The sequence below is a fragment of the Lasioglossum baleicum genome, chromosome 9, assembly GCF_051020765.1.
Source record: "Lasioglossum baleicum chromosome 9, iyLasBale1, whole genome shotgun sequence".
NCBI classification, from domain to species: Eukaryota; Metazoa; Arthropoda; class Insecta; order Hymenoptera; family Halictidae; genus Lasioglossum; species Lasioglossum baleicum.
Window position 1 is genome coordinate 2,224,593 of NC_134937.1, and position 19,889 is coordinate 2,244,481.

General features: G+C 43.1%; 3 protein-coding genes across 3 annotated transcripts in view; 2 read left to right on the plus strand and 1 right to left on the minus strand.

Moving 5' to 3' along the window:
* LOC143211797 (neurotrimin) overlaps positions 1-11,926 on the minus strand; it is a 199,275-nt gene extending 187,349 nt beyond the window's left edge. The window contains exons 1-2 of the mRNA XM_076429785.1: positions 10,486-11,926; positions 6,542-6,711 (exon numbers count right to left, since the gene is read on the minus strand). Coding sequence (XP_076285900.1) covers positions 6,542-6,711; positions 10,486-10,525 — 210 coding nt within the window. The 5' untranslated portion in view covers positions 10,526-11,926. The remainder of the gene's footprint in view (positions 1-6,541; positions 6,712-10,485) is intronic.
* Positions 11,927-14,767: 2,841 nt separating this feature from the next.
* On the plus strand, positions 14,768-16,668 carry Mat1 (CDK-activating kinase assembly factor). The gene is made up of 2 exons (XM_076429784.1): positions 14,768-15,259; positions 15,337-16,668. The coding sequence occupies exons 1-2, from the start codon at positions 15,136-15,138 to the stop codon at positions 16,173-16,175; spliced, it is 963 nt and encodes a 320-aa protein (XP_076285899.1). The 5' UTR covers positions 14,768-15,135; the 3' UTR covers positions 16,176-16,668.
* Positions 16,669-18,874: 2,206 nt separating this feature from the next.
* LOC143211794 (protein Wnt-4) overlaps positions 18,875-19,889 on the plus strand; it is a 123,479-nt gene continuing 122,464 nt past the window's right edge. Inside the window, exon 1 of the mRNA XM_076429780.1 lies at positions 18,875-19,628. Within this exon, the coding sequence (XP_076285895.1) occupies positions 19,549-19,628 (80 nt within the window). The 5' untranslated portion in view covers positions 18,875-19,548. The remainder of the gene's footprint in view (positions 19,629-19,889) is intronic.

Genomic DNA, 19,889 nt, shown 5'->3' on the forward strand with positions numbered 1-19,889 from the left:
TTCGAGCGGTCTTGCTATACATAATTCCATTTCGTATGTTACAAATATATTCCCAGTTATTAATTTAATAAGCGAGTCTCGCTTAGTTCTTCTCCCTACATCCTCGCGCTTGTGATACTCTCCTTTTCAATTCGCGTTCTACCTGCTTCTGCATTTCCAACTCGCACGTCTGAGCCTACCCAGTTGCTCGGAGCATTCCTCTGGTTGCAACGGGAAAAACAGAACCCTCTCTTTACTTCAATATATATCAATTCAACACATTCTCTAATACGAATATCACCTGCCGCGCCGCGCCGGTCGTCGCTATCAATTACGAAAGCTCGTGCGCGTCAACGAACGCGAAACGGAGGACAACAGCGGGGTATCTCCCGTCAATCGAGGATCACCAACGGACGTGATCTCCCCAGGACGACCGAGGATCACCGTTCTCCCTACGACGATCCAGCCTGATTCGACTGCAGCCGTCAAAGAGCAACGAAAGCAGTTCGCATGAAGGAAGCCTGCCTGTATTCACCGATCGCCATAATCAACTGTCCGATAAGTCGCTAAACATTTCCCTGCGAAGATTCGCGCTGTCTCAATTATCTCCGTTCTCGTCCGCCGCTTCGGGCGAATATACTACCTGTAAGCGTTAAGTAGTATACGCATGTTCGCGACAGTCGTGGTTCCCAGTCAGACGTCGGACGTACGTGCCGCGTGGACAAAACGTTGTAGCGCATTTGAGCGTCCAGTAAGGGGAATGGGTCGCGGAACGATAATTTCGCGCAAGTCAGACTCCGGGACGTAACAGTCTCCATCGCCACACGTAGAAGAAATGTCCATCTTTCTCTAATAATTTTGAGAAGTTGAAAATTCCACATCACTATCCCCTGATTCTTCCGATTCCTCCACTGCTTTGAGCTCCTAGTCATTTTACCAAGTTTTTATTAGCTCGCATTCTTGTATGTCTGTTCGGTACAAATTTTGCAATTGATTTTAAACTAACTAACGACGCTCGGTAGTACGTGATCGCGTTCAGTGATCCCCACTCCGCGCGACAGCGCTCTCTACTCCATTACGCATTGCCACTCTGACTTATCCCCACTCCACTGACCCGCTTCGCACTGAAGGAGCTCAGTGTGCGTTCGAGCTCCATGCGGGGTTTACAAAGTTACTACGTATTATTATACTATAATGTCTGTTTGCCAAGCGAAAGAACAGTTACACCGAGATTCTCCGTCGAACCTTTATCTTTGACATTTTACCACGGCGTTTGTTTTCGATATGACGCGATCGCAATACCGTCTGAAATTTACTACATGTCTCTGTTATATTCTCATCAATATGTTAGAAATCGATTGAAAAATTTCACACACACAAGACTAAAAAGCAGAAAATAATTATTTAAATAAAAACAAATTTTCAAAAAATATACCACGTTTTTAAAACGGACTAAAAAGTATACAATAATTTCTCCTAGCCCCATACAGATAGTCCTGAAAATTTGTGATTGTGAATTTTGAATAGCTATGAAAATACTTGTAAGATTTAAAACGAAAAACGTGGAGCGCATGCAATGGATAATTGATGCATGAATAGTTCACCTAAATCACTAACAATTTTATTACACTGAAAATTATATGAACTGTTGTACGAGTTTTCTCAACGGCAACTACCATAGCAATTAAAAATTCACAATCACAAATTTTCAGGACTATCTGTACGGGGCGGGTTTAGGAATCTGTATGGGGCTAGGAAAAATTATTTTATACTTTTCAGTCCGTTTTAAAAACGTGGTATTTTTTGAAAATTTATTTTTCTCACAAATAATATTAGTATTAGAAAAGTATTTAAAAAGTAGTATTAAAAAAGCAGTACATGTTTGGTAAAATAGTTCTATCAACATGTCTAGTGCTTCATAATCTGCGCGAATGACATTAAAATAAAAATTTGGTGGCCCTTCTTTCTTCAACAATTTGAAGATGTTGAAAAATACACATCTCCCCTAATTCTTCTACTTTCTCTACTGTTTTACAATTACAATTTAAAAAATTGATCAGATTTTTTGTTGCACTCTTTTGGTATTTCATAAAAGCAGTACATTTCTCCAAAAATACTTTCGCCAACATGTGCAGCAGTTCGTAATTTACAAAAGGCATTAAGCTGGAAATTTGGTGGTGCAGCGTGGCAGAACATGAAATTATGCTTATTTCCTTCGTTAATGATACATGTTTAACAATCTGGTGTATGTTAAAATTCTTGACAACAGTGGCGATGATGCAGGAGCTGCCGACACGAGTGTAATATCCTCGTGTTATGAATTTAGTTTTATACAAGCGTTGATCCTCTTATGAAAGTAGTATTCATCGAGTGGAAGTTGTTCGAATAAACACGTAATAGGAATAAAGAATAATTATTATATTCCGGGAATCGTGTCGGTCGCTGTATTAACACGGATCGCCGAGCAACGTTATATAACGATCGATAAGAAACTGGGAGAAGATCTTGCGAGAAACGCAGCAATGGCTGTTCGAGTCGGTGAACGAGTAAAATAACTTTATCCCCGGCAGTATGACACGCGACACTGTGGCGCTGAATTGTCACTGGTACACGATACGCGATGTTATATGAATTTTTCTTCCTTTTACGGTTTAACAAGCAAACCGCAGACCGCTGTCCTCTCCGCGGCAAAATAAATCGTCGTTTAAATAACATTTGAAGAACGCATGCAGCTTTTTCGCTTGAAACAGGTCGGTCGCGAATAACATTTATTTTTGAGGTTTTGCACAGAAACTACTCAGAAACGCAACTTCGCCGACCAACCTTGGCGTTTTCCTCGCGAAACTGCAAAACCTTAATCCACACATTTTTACACAAACGTAAAATTATAGTGAAACCTGTCGCAAGAGATTATGTGCTTATGATTATCGTGTGTACAACACGTTTCCTTCTCTGATATAAAAGAGGAATTTAAGGCTTTGTTTAATACGGTGTTATAAAATTGTTTAATTGAAGGTGCACGGTAAATTGCGCGCAAGATTCAGCCAGATTAAAAAGAACTTTTAAGTTCGCCATGCCACGACGGAATAGAATAAAATAATAATTAGAAGTAATTTTCCTGAGGTATAGGCGAGGTCGAATTGGCTATTTCTGCGGTTCCACCAATGGGACGATAGAGATTAGCAAAAGTTCGACATTTCGGCGACTATTGGCACGGCTACAGGGAACATTAAAATTTGTCAGGGGTACTGGTGACCTCGTAGTGTCATTCCAGGGTTAATGGTGCTCAGGCAGCTCACAGACCGCGAAATTCGTATTCCGTCGACTTCTACAGTGACTATCAAACTCTGACCCCGAGTCTCGTGAAAAATGAGGTTCCTATAAAGCCAGCATATTAACCGTAATCTACAGGATGTCTCGCGATGATTAATACAACCCAGAAAAGGGCGGGCACCGTTGCCCCGCGATAAATCGAAAATTTTCCGTATACGCTTTTTATTTTCCGCAACAAAGTCGAACAGTTGGGTCAGTCGGTCGCTTCGCTCCGTTTAAATCCCACATAAACATGTTCACCCCCCCCCCGACCACACTGTTGTTTTCATTCATCGAAAGGAACAAAAACGCATCGAGATTTTGGAATAACAACAGGACAAACCTTGTATCCGGAACAAGCTCTCAGTTAGGCGCATTTAGAAAAAAAAAGACGTGATACGCCAAAGGGGTGGAAAATTTTCCGCCCAGCAAAAAAAAGGTACGAGCCGAGAATGTGTCGAATAAAATTTTGATCACACGGAACAAGTTTTCGGAGAAAATCCGATTTGAAAAACTGGTTTCCAGAAAGCGAGTTTCGAATACGACTGACCAACGGCCGCCTGACCATTGCCGGATTTTTCTCTTAACAGAAAAAATCGTCGATTACATTACACCCCGTTATCTACCTCCCAGTCGATATTTCGATTCCCTGGGAATCAATTCGAAGCGAATTACTCTGTAGAACAAACAATACATCGCTGTGTAGATTGCACCCCATAAAATTAAATTAATTTGTAATGGACAGCGCACCGATATGATTGATTATCGGTCATTTACACTAGTAGAATTATTTATCGCCTTGCTCTCGCATTCGCCGAACGCGCGCACTCTTCATGGCGACGCCATTAATAAAATATGACCGTACGATACTGTTGCTACCCGGAATAATGGGCACTAAACTATCCGGGAAAAAAATCGAAAGCCAGATTATATCGATAATTGATTTTATTATTAATTATACAGAACCGGCAGATTCAAAACTATGTCGCACCATTCTTTCGCAATTACTGAAATAATCAAGATACTCAAGCGCAGAATCTCAATGAAAGCACTTCCACAGTCTTTAATAAAACATTAGCTACTTTTGGTGCCGCGTACCTTCGGTACTAAAATGTTCATGAAACACTGTACGTTTTACGGGGACGACGTTAGAACAATCGTCACGAAAAATCACTCTTCCGAAGAACTAAAAGAATTATCATTGAAAGCTTTATCGCGTCCTTTGTATTCCCCCGATGGTGCTTCTGCTCATTACTTGTTTAAAAGTTCAGACAATTTCCTCCGCCAGGAGGTTCGACAAAATGGAGATAATGAAAATTGCGAACGATGTACATATTCTTTAACGTAAAGCTTCATTTGTGCACGAGGAATTAGTCATTTCGCGAAGGAATAGCAATTTTTCTTTGTTGTAGTCGACTGTAAAATTATAATAGATACACACACACACACACAAGAGAATTTTTCAAAATAAGAAAATATATTTTTTTGTTATTTTTCCTGAGTCTGCACATTTTCCGATCCATCGATTTTCCGCATCCTCGTGGCATGCAAATTCTGATTCGTCTTGTATAAAGTTATGCATCACGTATAAACTTATTCCTGTGGACGTTTCTTGAGCAATATACATATTTCATACAAGAATACACAAGAACTTGGAAAGTAACCGGGTAGTAAGAGAAATATAAGTGATAACGTGTTTAATATTCGAGCAATGCGATAAATATTTCGAGCAGCATATTTCCCACCGACCCAACGCTACATCGAACCTTTTTCTTCCTCGCATCGTGGAACGCGAAACTGAGTGTAAATAAATTCTTTCCGTAACAACAAGAAAAAGAACTATACCCGTTCCCTTCGTGCGTAATAACGACGGTGCGGATCTTTATGCAAATATGAAGCTCCAAAAATTAATTCACAAAAACAGAAACGATCCAACGTTCCAATGAATCATTTTGCTTGGTAACAAAAAACATTACCTGCGCGTTCCAATTAGTCCGAATTGTTATTTTGCTGAACGTTACAAGCAGCGTCAGCTATATAAATATGTATAATTGTACAGTTTCACGGAAATCAACAATATTCTCGATTAGCTTGAGACCTGGTTAGACTAGAATTAATTTTTTTAAAAACTGCATGACTCGTATCCTATTGTAGTTTATTCATTAAATTGTTGATTTCATCATCGTCGGTGAAATATGAAACTACGGAGATATTTGGAGAATCCAATCATATTTTTGCACTGTATTTTTCGAATTAAACTCGGTAACAGAGAACCTATATTTTGACTAAACTTCTGCTTTTTAAAATCGACTTGTGTGGTACGATCTGTTCATTTGTGTTATATTCTACACTACTTTTCTATATTTGTTTGAACCGAAAGTCAGACATCTTACTAGTTCCCAGTGACTCAACATCATCTGCAAAGTCTTCCGATAAAGGTATTCAATTAAGAACGAGGGTTGTTTTCGGGTCAAATAGACCCGAAGGTGCCAGGAGGTCAACAAAACAAACTTCTATTCGACCCACGTTCAGCAAACTAAAACCCTCAGTTTGAACGCTACATTCCATAGTACGACGCGATATCTCTGCAATCTCCTCCACCTACGATTTTACTTCATACTACACGATTTTCAGTTGTGAAATCGAGTTAGATCTGAAACCTGACCTAAATCTTCATGTTATCGTGAATTACTGATCCTGGGTTAGTCTGTGTGTAATCGATTCGATCGATATCTACGTGAATTTATTTTTAGGAAGACATTTTCACGAAAAACACCATGCTTTCCGCAAAATAATGGCAGATATGCCCCACCACTGTAAATTATTTCAGAGAAATATGTTTATTGGTATCTGTGGCGGAAACAAGAACGTTTCTGTTCAACGTGGCGCCAGAATGATAGAAACGAATTTACTGGGACGAAATAAAAATTTTCTGCATCGATTACAAGAGGTACCAGATAAAAATTGTCTGAACCGATTGCAACGAGCGAGTTTATCGGAAAGATGTAGCGTCTCGACAGAAGCTTTGTATAAAAACTGTGCACGCAGCAATAAACAATCGGCGCAGAAACGACTAGGCGTTCGATCGTTCAACGAGGCATTGAAATCAGGGCTGGGCTCGCGGAACGTAACGAAACGGAACGGAACGAAACGAAACACGGGTCATGCATCGTTGCTGACGGCCGATAACCGTTTACCGTTTCGCCGCTGCTCCGGCCGTAATTCGTTTCTTCGCGCTGGCGTTACCTACCGTACGATCCCCGAGATTCCGGACCCGGCAGTTCAGGGTGGCCGTTTTGCCCACCAGCGCGGTGACATTGTGAGAGGCCGTCACGTCGAAGTATGGTCCACGGTCGAGCGGCTCCAGCGCGTGGTTCTCGTACATTCCGTGATCGGTGGTGCCCCGTGCCAGTCCTTGCACTTCGACCGCCAAACAGAAACCACCCCCGGAACAAAAAGAACCAGACGATTTGGACCACAGAAATAGGAAACAGCGCGCGCCGACGCTGCGCTGCCGAGCACGAGGGAACGCCGAGAAAGACCAAAGAACCACAAGAAAGACGCTCTACAGTAGTCCCTTTCATCCTCCTCGCGTTACCTCGCCGTGCACATTGCCGAGACATTCGGGACACCGGTACGGTCATCCCTCGCGAACTTTGATTACACGCGAACTTCGACTTTGAAATTTTGGTGTCCAGCCCCCGGTGCATCGTGCGAATTTTTGTTGTGCCTGTTCGGTTCTCGGAGCAAAATTATGCGTATTTCACGAATTCTGAACGCTTATAATCCACAGCATTTGTTAACCCTCGGACCGTTCTTATAATTATACAGCGTGCCACCAATCTGGTAGTATAAGCGGCAAGGTGAATCTACTTGGAAAAACAAGTTGAAAAGAAAGAATAATGTTTTTTCGTTTAAAGCTTCGTTTCCAAGACAAATGAGTTTGATAATTCAGCGAATTCGCGTGCTATTCGATGAGAATTGGCTGGAACGTCTGACCATGATTAGACGATTCTACTTCTTGAGAATATTGAAGGAGAACCTGACGAATTTTTAACGCTTCAGAGACCACGTCTGTGTATCTTACCGACTCTGAATATTGATTACATGTGATCAGATTAATTGTTTGCCTCAGACTTCAAATCACTTGTAAACTTTCTTGCAATTAATGAAAACATCTACAATGCTGATCATTTAAAAAAATCCACAACTGGATCCCTGGAGGGTTAAAGTCGATTTTCAGAAAACCGAAGCCTTGTGTGAACATTTATAACTCTCTGTAAAATCATCCCCTCCGGCCGTACCACCAAATTGGAAATGTTCTATACATTGTCAGATTGTAGCGTAAGTTACAATTCCACGAGTTTGATTGTGGACTCATTGAACAATTGTAATCAACCAGAAACAATTTCAGTCTTTTCAATAACAGAACCACTTTATTTGGCAAAGATCTCGTGTTTTAATAATGGAATATATCGAACACAGCGAAACCTATTTACGTTACGAGCCAATTCTGCATTGTTTTATGTTGTATTATACTATATACTGTGCGTTTTATGCGTATGCAATGTTTTCCACATACATCTTTTTCGTTCAAAAGGCGGAATAATAATAAAATTGAAATGTTCCGAGTATGTATAAGGTTAATCCTGCTGTGCCTGCTATGCGTGATATTTATTTATGAAAGGACATTTCGAGATTATCTGGAGAGAGAGAGATGGCCGTAAAAGTATCTTTTTAAAGCTACATGCTTTAAATAACTTGTACGGTTAGTCAATAAATTGCAAGCAAATAGAATCGCTGCTTAAAACGCTGTTACAGGTTGAATTTTCGTTTCGGATTTAATTGATACGGACGATGCACAAAGGTTGGAAAAGCATTTTTTGTAATCATTCGACTGTGTACAGAGTAGGTTCGTTTATCCTATCCGCCATGATATTTTTATTATTTTTTGCGCGAAAACAAAAATGCATCGGAACGAGATTGTATCAGCAGAACAATGAAAATTGAAATCGAGTTTTGAGCGGGATCGAAGAAGTAACATAAAATGGAAGAAAATAACAGAAAACAAAAAGAGATCAGTGATATAAAGTTATATGTATCATACGCCGTCAAAAAGCTATATAATCCAGAGCTGTACAAGTCAGATATTGAAATAAATAGTTATCTTTTATATTTAGGAAGATTCTGTTCGACCTGTTTCGTTGGAGAAAATATCAGGTGATGTGGAATTTTTATAGAGGAACTTCTTCGAAAACGTTCCCGTGGATGAAGTATTTTATGGCTACGTAATAAAAGTTCCACGAAAACAAGGTATTTTAGACTACTTATTAAAAGTGGTTCGATGAGAGAGACACACAGGCAAGCTTTTCTACAGTGACTTTAGTAATTATTGAATATTGTTGCAGTTGGAATGGTTATGTATAATCTATGGTTGTAACCGAAGCATGTTGAACAGGATGTTAAACAACGTACACACGTTGCTTGCATCAGCCCTTTAACAATAAATTATATTTTAAAAAGCCCTGTATAATGTTACTGAACAACGTTACCGGATTTAATCGGATGCCTCGTTTACAACCATAGATGACACACAACTATTACACAATACGAAAATACAAAACATGTTTAACATTGATCAACAAAGTATCTGGTCTAGTAAACCTTTCGCTCTCAAAAGCTTTTCTTTATCCGTTCTCATCGGAACACGACTCGAGGAAGTTCTTCGAAAATTGTCTACGGTCCATATTTTAAACAGAACCTATTGAAAAATTCTGTAGCTTTCCAGATCCTCGGTACAAGTAAACAGAATTGCAAAGTAAAGGAACCTCCGATAGAAGTAAAGTAAAATGGTGGTTCTGAGACGAAGCTGTTGAACCACAAGTGATCAGAGCAGAGGCAGGATGAACGAAACCAGCCTGTGCGAATATTTCTTGCTGCTCATCAACTGGTAGGATTTGGTGCAACGCCACGGTCGAAAATCATTGAGCCTCGACTTTCCTTTTGGCTGTCGGATTGCGGCGCGGATTGTTCTTTGACCCGAGAAGCTATTTCCCGTCGCCCAGGCGGACGCGGCGCGCTGTTTGGAGGAACGGGAAGAGAAATGTTCACCACGTTGTGCCGTTCGTTATCGGAATTTCGTTAACTCCTCGTGTTTACCGGCAGGGAACGAGAGAGAGAGAGAGAAAGAGAGATAGGGGTTGGTGTGGCAAGAGAGAAAGTCTTGCCGTGGGGTTCGCGATGTACGGCCGGAACCGGGGCGAGAAATCATTTTAACGTGTCCCGACGCGCCGTGCCGGGGGTAAAAGCCACGATATATCTCCCTTTCGCTCGGACATGGACCTTCTTACCGCCGCGTGCTCCCTCATGAAGTATTAAAGTAGGTGGTGAAGTTTCTCCGGACGCAGTTTCAGAAACTACTTTATCTCGTAATACGTGACAGAGCGTCGCGGGAAACGCGCGAGGGTGGCCGGTATATCGCGCCGCCGGCCCGTCGACGCTTTCTCCGCTCTCTCGTTCCTTTGTGCAACGCCGCGGAACGAAACGCGCGCGCGTTGTTATAATAAATGTCCGCGGAATTTTTATCGTCCCCGACACCGCGTGCCAGCCCGTACCGACTCCAGAGGAGGAGACCTTTGTATTCGTTCCGGGGCGAATCATTGAATAAGGGCGGACTGGAAGTCGCGTCTCGTCGCGTCGCGTTCACGTCGCCGCGGCTCTTGATCTTATCATTACGATGGTTCACCGTTTGTTTCGCGGCAGAAGAATCTCTCCGTCTCGCGAGCTGGCGTTTTCTTCCGTTATTGCGCTCGCTGTGCGACGCGAAAGGAGAAGCTTCCTGTGTGTGTGATCATCCCGCGATTAAGCCCGCATTCTTGCCGAGACTCCGTGAAATTTTTAAACGAACGACGACGACACCGTTCACTCAGTGAAGTTCTCTTTCGTTGCTCCGTGCGAACGACAAAGGACCGAGACGCGTCGATGTAAGTACGTCACCGGTCGGATTTCAATAGGGGATCGGCGGGCGATTCGAGTGGATCTTGTGAACGACATCCCTTCGATTTTCCACGAGCATCGGTTGAAAAACGCGTAACAATGTAATCAATTTCTTCGGTTCCGGTTAACTCCGACAAAGAACAATCACGGGCTCGCGGATCGGATATCGCGACACATGTGGCAGTAATTTCCACTTACCCGAAAACAATAGGCACAGGGTAAAGAGTACACCCTTCATTTTTTGTTTCTCTTTCTCATAGTCGATCCACGATGTCGTTTCGATATATATGTTTACACGTAGAGGCGTGTACGTATGCCGTATATCCTGTTTGAATTTCTTATTTTGTGCGTGTGTAGGGTCGCGGGTTTTCGAAGAACGCACAACACCGTCTCACCCTCCCGCACCGGTGGCTTTCCCACGACAATGAGGATTTTCGCGTCGTCGGTCCTTCGCACGACTTTCACTCGTCGGTTGTTTGCGAATTATCCCTTCCCCGCGGTTTGTTAATCTTCTCCTGGCATGGCGCAATAATCCAGAAGCCGGGCAGAGGGACAGAGAGAGAGAGAGAGAGCGAGAACGCCAGAGAGAAAAAGGCGGAAAAGAGGAGGGTGGGAGAAAGAGATGGTTTTTCTATATCGGGTCCCGGCACAGAGGCGCGGAATTAAAATCGCAGGGCGAAACTATCGGGCGAATCGATAGCATCCGATTTTCCTTGGGTTTTTCGCTCGATGTCGCCATTATGTTCCGTTGGTTTCGGGGTTGATTTACGTGCTGGTATGCATAGAAATCGTCCACGATTCTTCTCCGCCTCGGTGATCCGTCCCACAACACGCTCTTCTCATCTTCCCGCTGGAAACGCGCGTTTGCAACCCCGTCTTTCTTACTGGTTAATTCACCAGACGACACGAACGCGTTCCCATTCGATCGGATCTCCTCTTACGAAACAAAGCGCGAGAAAAAGAAAAGCACGAGATGGCAAACCGACCAGCCAGAGAGAAAAAAAGGACGAGAAACCGAGGAACAAAGTATCGTCGGAGAAACAGAGAGAAAGAAAAAGGGTAGAGAGAGAGAACGAGAGAAAATCGTGGAAAAATCCGAACTCGTCTATCCTCTCCTCTTCTTCTTCTTCTTCTTCTTCTTCTTCTTCTTAACCGTTCTATTATGCAAATCGAACGATCAGCGATCTCATCGTTCGAAGCCCCCGACGGCGATCCTTTGCTCGCCTAACCAATTCGAGACGGCGAAACGTTCATTCGTTCGTTGGTTCGACGGTGATCTAATTTCCGCGATTCGAGGGACGTGCACGACAACGAGAAACGACGGAGGCGACGGAGCCCGCTGGCCTATCCTCGAGTCTGCCTTTGACGAGCGCGACCGTCGTCGAGCAGCGCGATAAAACTCGTGTTACGAACATCCGAGCGAAACTGATAGTGCATGCGACACGGCCCGGGAGAGACGCCCTGCCATCTGTCCTTGCACACGCCCCGCTTTTCCCTCTCCCGAAGTCAACGGGAAGATGGGGTAGACACCGTCCGGCGCAAGCGTGTATCCCTTTTGCTTCTATATTACTTGCACGCACACTCGTGTCGCGCGGCCGTGCAGCATCCCCTAGTCCAGAATCGAATTCCACGCTGGCCCGATCCTTCTCGTCGTCATCCTCCTCGTCATCCTCCTCGTCCTCGTCGTCGTCGTCGTTGCCTTCGCCGTCGACGTCGACGTTGTTGTCTACGTCATTGTTGCACACACGTGCCACGCACCAACACGTAACGCCGTTACAAATATCAATGCAGCCCGAAGCCGCTCTTTCGCGTCGTTCGCCTTGTAACCGCTAAATCGGGCTTATCGCCACGATCGCGGTCTATGCGCGCGAAACAGAGACGGAGAACCCGTTCTCACCCAGATCAGGGAGAGAGAGGGACAGCCCGCGAAAGAAAAATAGATACTTTTACCACGAGTGTTTTGACCGCTGAATTTCTTCAGAGTCTGTTTACCAGCCCAAATGCCTGGTTTAAAACGGATTTAATGGTCAACGATGCCCACTTTTCCCGGCCACCGAAAGACTTAAAACCCTTGTGCCGGGTCGGCGAGCGACAGAATTTTACCGGAAGCGATTTAGCCAATCGTCTTTTTGGTACGATTCTCGACTCCCTTTTTCCCGACGTCCGCCGACTTAATATAACATTCAATTATACCGCTTGAGCCTTTTTTTATCAGACGCGGATAAGGGATCACGCGAACCGAGTAATTGTTTTTGGGAAACTAATGGTTCACGAATGACAACGTAATATTCAGGGGATGATGATTTTGGTCGGGGCGTCTAAATTGGACCACAATGGCATTTCCTCGCGGTCGATATCAATTAATTATATATTAAGGTCAATCTAGGTCGAAATTAAGCTAGTTTCCGATATTCGCAGCCATAAGGCTCATTTTCTAGCCCAATTCTTTTCTGGGATTCGTCGGATCCATCCTCTGGCATCATTCGCTTCTCGGAATTCATAAAATTCGTTTACTGACACAGTGCATTTTCCAGATCTCGTATATTTCATGTTCCAGCAAACTTTGCTTTTATGAATTCGTAGGGTTCAGCCATCAACACAATTGGCTTGCTAGCATTCGTGAAAGACTCATTTAACACCAGCTTTCATGAACCTCATCTCCTTTGCCGTGATCCCCTGAATCATTTGGTTTTCAGGATTCATAAAATTCGTTTACTAGCACAGTAAATTTTCCGAAAATCATATAGTGTGTTTTCTAACGAAATTTATGTTTATAATTCGTAGGTTCTAGTCATCAACGCAACTAGATTGCTAGCACTCGTGAAAGGTTTATTTAATACCGGCCATCATGGTTCTCCCGCATCATTTGCTTCTCAGAATTTGTAAAATTCATTTACTAGCACAGCTCATTTCCCAGATCTCGTACGTTTCACTTTCCAGCAACACATTTGCTTTTATAAATTCCCTTCATAATTTTCATTTCAACGGTCACGTTTTTTTGGGATCGTTTGCTTTCCAGAATTCGTAAAATTCATTTTCCAAGTCTCATACATTTCATATTCAACCAACATATATTTCTGCGAGTCCGTGTGTTTCAGTTACGAACACAACTGACTGTAGCATTCGCAAAAGGTTCATTTGACGCCGCCCTTCATTTCCAGAGTTCACAGAGTTCGTTTTCCAATGTAGTTCGCTTCCAGCCACATAATTATGAGCAACGAGGAATGGGAGAAGCAGAAAATCCTCGAATTTCGGTCGGGAAAATGGCATGGCATTTCTTTTGGAAAAGATTGTTTAAACCGCTAAAGCACTCAGGCTTTTCGGCCACGGGCCGGGTCGTTCAAATGAAATTCGAGACCGGCTCGGATACGGTGTATTTAAATTTGTAGAGAATCGCGGGGATCAACGGAGAGACGGTATTCTCGGGGGCGAGCTCCCCATGGATGGAGGAAAACACCGTAATAAGATGTTCACTTTAGGAAATCTCTTACGGTACAAGATTCCGGCTAATCTCGGAAATTCGGTATGGCTCGACGTGGCGGCGGGGGTGTACGGCCGAGCTTAGGGTGCCTTCCTTTGCTCAAGGAAAGGTCGTCGCGCATTTTTCACAGAGCTCTCGTGCCGGTCTTACGGTGACGGGTTGAATAACGGGTGTCCGTGGGCATCGCGACGCGGCAAGAAAACAGGGACGCAGTCTTGCGAGCCGCCAAAGCATACCGTGGCCCTTTGTTCTTTCGGCCGTAATGAACATGCATTGTGTGTCTCTTTCTTGCCGGCTTCTTTCTCCCCTCTCCACCCGTTCTTTTTCTTTTTATGTATAATCCACGCGATGGATTTGAAAGGGAAGATCGATGCCCTAAATCGTTGAAGGTGAAACGCGTGACAGACGTGTACTAGTCTGTCTCTCTCCGTCTCTCACAAACGCGCGCGTTTTCCACATTTCTCTCTTTCTCTCACTATCCTTTCTCTCCAGAGAGTTCCGTACGCGGGCTCCTTTTCACCGGGACTCTCATCTTCCTTTCAGCCCGCTTTCCCGCCTCGATAATCACGTAACGACGCGCGATGATCGTAACATTAAAATAAAAAAGAAAAGAAAGGAGAAACTGAAATGCGGAAAAAGACGCGGATTCCCAACGGTAAACATGCGGCTCACGTACTCCGAACGAGTTTATCTTTTAATGCGTTTACGTGTCCGCGTGGCGGACGTTAAAAGCGAGAAATAAAAGCAAAGTGCGGGCCGCGCGGATTCCGCAATAATTCCGGATACGAATATGAAATTTGAATAACTAATGCGATTTTTATTGTTCGAACGAGAATCCGTTCTCCCTTCGTTAACCGCGCGCCGCGCCGGTCGTTCGTTTATCGATAATCTTACGTTACGATCAACCCCGGCCGTGACAAAGTGCCGGCCAGCGTCGGTGGCAATTGTCGCCAATTATTGGCGGGAAGTTTAATCTGCGCAAATATTATCGTATATCGTGTGTCCCGCAGATATCGCTGTTTATATCGCGGTCGTAAACAATCGCGATGTTATCGATACACGGTATCGATCGCGTTCGAGATTCGGTTCAGATTCAGGTGACTCGGTGATGGCGTGAGATTCGTCATTGGAGGTTATGTCGACGCACGGCGATATTATTGAAAGTTTTCGTGCGTGAACAGAACGGGATGCTTGAGCTGCTCTGTGGCTATTCGATATTGTGGGATTGTTTCGTTAATTAGAACTCGCTTTGAGATCGTGTCACGTGTCGTGATGTGAGCTTTCTCGATCTGTCAACCGGTCAGTCGGTCTGCGAAAGAGAGCACTGAATTGTTCTATTCGGAATTGTTTTCGATTATCTTACGAAAATGGACGACCAAGCTTGTCCACGATGCAAAACCACCAAATACAGGAACCCATCCCTGAAGATGATGGTGAACGTATGCGGACACACGTTATGTGAAAGTTGCGTTGATTTGTTGTTCCTTAAAGGTTAGTATATTGATTCTATGTAGTAAAATGTATGATATCGATTTAGCAGCCTAACATGTATTGTTAATTCTCCCAAGGTTCCGGATCGTGTCCAGATTGCAAAATTCCTTTGCGGAGAGCAAACTTCCGTGTGCAGTTGTTCGAAGATGCAATGGTTGAGAAAGAGGTGAACATAAGGAAGAGGGTACTACGGGATTTCAACAAGAGAGAAGATGACTTTGCGACGTTACGCGAATACAATGACTACTTGGAGGATGTTGAAACCATAATATATAATTTAGCGAATAATATTGATGTCCTGGAAACGCATAAAAAGATAGAACAGTATAAGAAGGACAATAAAGACCAGATCACAAAGAGCAAGACCAAAATTGGTAGGCACGAGTATGAATTGGAAGAGATGATAGAGCTAGAGAGGCAGAAGGAAGAGGAGAAACGGATGGAATTGGTGAAACAAGAAATGGAAGCTAAGAAGAAAAAGATTCGTGAGAAGGAAGCATTGATAGATGAGCTCACGTTCTCTGAAGGAAATGCGAAGAATATTGTGGAAACGTTTGCTTCTGCTATTCAAGCGACCAAGAAAGAATCGAAAACAACAGCTCCTAAGGTTACTCAGTTTAGTACAGGAATCAAATTTAGCAACCAAGGAAGTCAGAATTATATGTCTGTGCCAAAGATCGATGAAGGACCGTTATATTCTTATACTCCCATTCGGCAACCTACAGAGGGCCCTACTCCACCTGGCTGGAGAGAACTACAGGCACGTGGCTATGTCGCTCATGTTCGAGTAGAATCCTCTGCTGAAAGGGCAGGAGGATTCAAGGCACATGTCGCGTGTTTAAGGGCCTTACAGGAAGCTATGGCTGGCTTATATCACAATCCCTCGCAACGCCAAACAGAATACACAAGTGTATGACCTTGTAGATTGTTTAATTCCCACCAAAACTGTGTCTCTAATTTGGTACATATGCTAATGCCTACAGATCAGGAGTTGTAATTGTTATGTACAATTCAGAACCCCTGGCCAATTGTCATACATGCTAAACATACCAAGTTAATTAAGCCCATGTGATGTAATCACACGTAACAGGTGCATGTGCCTTGTATATTTATCTAATTTTAGTATCGAATATTTTATATTACAATTCTATTACCATGCAAATTGAGCGACTGCAGTACCTGGCAAACTCAATGAATACGCGTAAGAAAAATAGTTCTCCTTGTTTCAACAGAAAATAAAATTCAATTTGTTAAACATAGCGAGATATATATGTTTATAATCCTTATCCTGTATGCGTTCTTTTGTCTTTTAAATGATTGTAATACTAAATATTTATAAGTTACAGGATACAACTTTTGTTACAATGAAATCGTATTACTCTTAATAAATTTAACCTTGACAACTCTAACATAGTTTTTAATGCCATTTTATCATTTTACTTCGTGAAATCGATAATATGATTTGTGTGATACATACCAACTTCTGCTGTAGCACAGACGAACCCGTAATACAAATGAATAATACATATTCGGTTCTTGCTAATATGCTTAAATCCGCGATTTAAATTTTCGTGGATCTAGTTCCAATATTTATCGTTCGTCAGCATAGAGGGCATAAGAAATCGAGTTATTCTTAACGATGTCGGTATTTCAGATCGTGAGACACGAAACCCCATATGGCGAATTGATCTACTCTACTCCTATATCTCGTCTGTGATACTGTGTCTGTACTGACTTAACTTAAGTTTGTGACTTAAGTCCGTGGTTGTATACGCTGTGATCTAGTTTATCATTCGGCTGCTCTATGTGGATAGAGGACGCTAGAAAATCACTGATTTTCGCGATGTCGGTATTTCAGATCGTGCGACACGAAATCCCATAAGGTGACTGGTCTACTCCTATATCATGTCTGTGGTCGACAATTATAAAAATAAACATAAATTTACATTGACAACAAATGATCAATAACTAACTGAACATTTTTGTTGGAATGTCATCATTTGTTAAAATTCTTAATTTTTTGTTATGATGTAAGTCTTATAACATAAAATTGTTCTCAGCGGTAAAAAAATTACAAAAAATATGAAATATTAAAAGATTCCAAATTATTAACCAATAGAGTAAACGTTCCACTATGGATGATAGTATAATGATTCTCCGCTAGAGGGAACATCGTTCTCTAACGTTTCCTGAATTTTTCAAACCGAAGACGAACAAATACAGAAAAAACTTGAAACAAATTTTGATTTCAGAAAAATTCTAATTATATTTCAAAGCATGCTATTGTATATATTTACATATTCATAACTTTGTATTTATGCGAGCTAAAATAAACTGTTTAATTATGACCAACGAGCAGATGTTCAACGAAATGCAAGAAAATTATTGATATAAAATATTTTGAATAACTCACGGCGCCCAATGAAAAGTTGTTGGATTGAAAATGAAATCAAGAAATCCCAATGAAATCAAGATTTCATTTTTGTTATAGTTAGAACCACATTTCATCGGTTCGATTGCATAATAACATTTATCATCTGTGAATTGTTTTTTTGTAGAGCAATAAATATCTTACCTCCTATGGTGAACACGATTTTTCCATTTTGCTGCATTCCAGGGGAAACCGCAATAAACGCGTTTCGCAAATTACACATTTCTCCGTCGATCGAGTGACTACACACTCCACTTAAAACTCCACGTATTATAAGAGCACTCTTCGGGAACAGTATATCGTATATGTATATACAATACATACCGATTTAAGAGGACACTTTAACGTATTTATTCTTACGATGCTTACTGAAACAATTTACGATACTATAGAACCGTATACGACCAGGAAGAAAATGTACCGTTCGAACGGGAATACATCTTGAACGTAAAACGTAATTTGAATTTACATACGATCTTGAAATAACCTTAAAAATCAATGAATCTGTTCAAGAAAATATTATTTCGCTAGACGAATATACAGCGAGAAGAAAGGTTAAGGACGTGTCATGTAACAAAAACGTTAGTTTAGTCAACGCTCTCCATTACAAGCTATGATGTGGCTACTAACAATAGACAGACGACACAAGATACCGCAATAGCGATCTCGATTTCAGTCGATTGTTTTGCGGATGTCTTTCCCGTTCGAAAACGATCGTGTTACAGAGAAACAAATCGGCACATCCGACCGTTGTCCGACATTGTCCACTTCTAACATGGCGGGGTACGGCGGGATGGTAGGGGGGTTGTGCTTCGATAATCGCAATAAAAGAAATCGATTTTCGAGGATCGAATCTCCGTCGAGTTTCTTGCTGGAGGGTTAGTCTCCCCTGAACGTGAAAAATCGGTTGGCCGATGGTCCCACGATTAAACTTTCGTATTGGGAGGTCGGTTGGCCGTTCTCTCTTTCCGGAGTTTCTCGCGAAACTCGCGGAAACAAATGTGGTTGGCGAACGAATCGCGAGCGAGCGAGGAGACGCGCGAATGTCGGCAACGGGACGGTGTGCCGAAATGCTTAATTAACGCGAGTGGAGCCTCGGTGGCTGTTGGACGACACCACCAATCGCGTGCACGCGAGTGACCGAAAGCTCCGCCCACCGAGAGAGCCCCGTTGCCCTTTTCCTCGTGACTACCGGCCACAGTACGTACGCGAGCGTTCACGGAGTGTCATCTCGTTCGTGTCGGCTTCGCCTCTATCGAGACGAAAGTTTTCTTCCATTCCTGCGGGTTACAATCTCTCCTATCGAGAACAACAACGTATTCACAAGCGATCCTTTCCGTGTTCTTCGGTGATCACGATCGGATCGTTTCCATTTCTTGCTCGATCGCGTCGCGTACCTCGCTTTCGTTCGAAAAGCGCGGTTCACGTCCCAGCTACGCTTTCGTGTAGCGAATCAAGTGCTTCGCATCCGGGACACAAGACCGAACTGATTCTCTCGTTTCGTGTGCCGCCTCACGAGGCCCAGTGATACAAGCCCGCCGCGGTAAAACATGTAAACAATCTCTGCACAGGTTGAAAGTCGAAACAGAAAACGGAACAAGGGTAGAACGTCCGCGGTGACTGGGTGCGAGAAGTAACAGCGATCGGTTCGACATCACGAACGACGTTCGATTCTCGATCTGTCAGCCTCGGGATCAACCGCCGATGCGAATCCTCGATCGATATCGACTATCGTAAGAATGCGTGGCTGAAGCCGGGGACACAAACCATCCTTTCGTCCTTTAGTTTGTTTTCGTGATTCGAGCAGAAGAAAGATCCACGAAAAAGCTCAGCCAGCCATCAAGAATTCGACAGGAAGATGCGGCCCGTACTGACAACCTTCTTCCTCGTACCGTTGCTGTTCGTCGCGTGGCAAAACGGCGCGCAGGCCAACTGGTGGTGAGTCCGTACAACACGATTGTTTATGCCCACCGCGTTCGGGTTCGGATAAGATCTCCGCTCTGACCGTGTGCGCCTTTCAGAGGCTGAATCCTTTCCCCACGGCTCCTGCGATTTTTCCACGGTACGGCCGCCCCCCTTCTTTCGCGAATTATTTAAATGGGCCGCAGAGTATCACCGTTTCCACCGTTCCTCTCTACCTCCACGGTATGTTCCCCGCACTGAATACCGGCGTTTATGCCATTGAACGTCCTTTTAGTC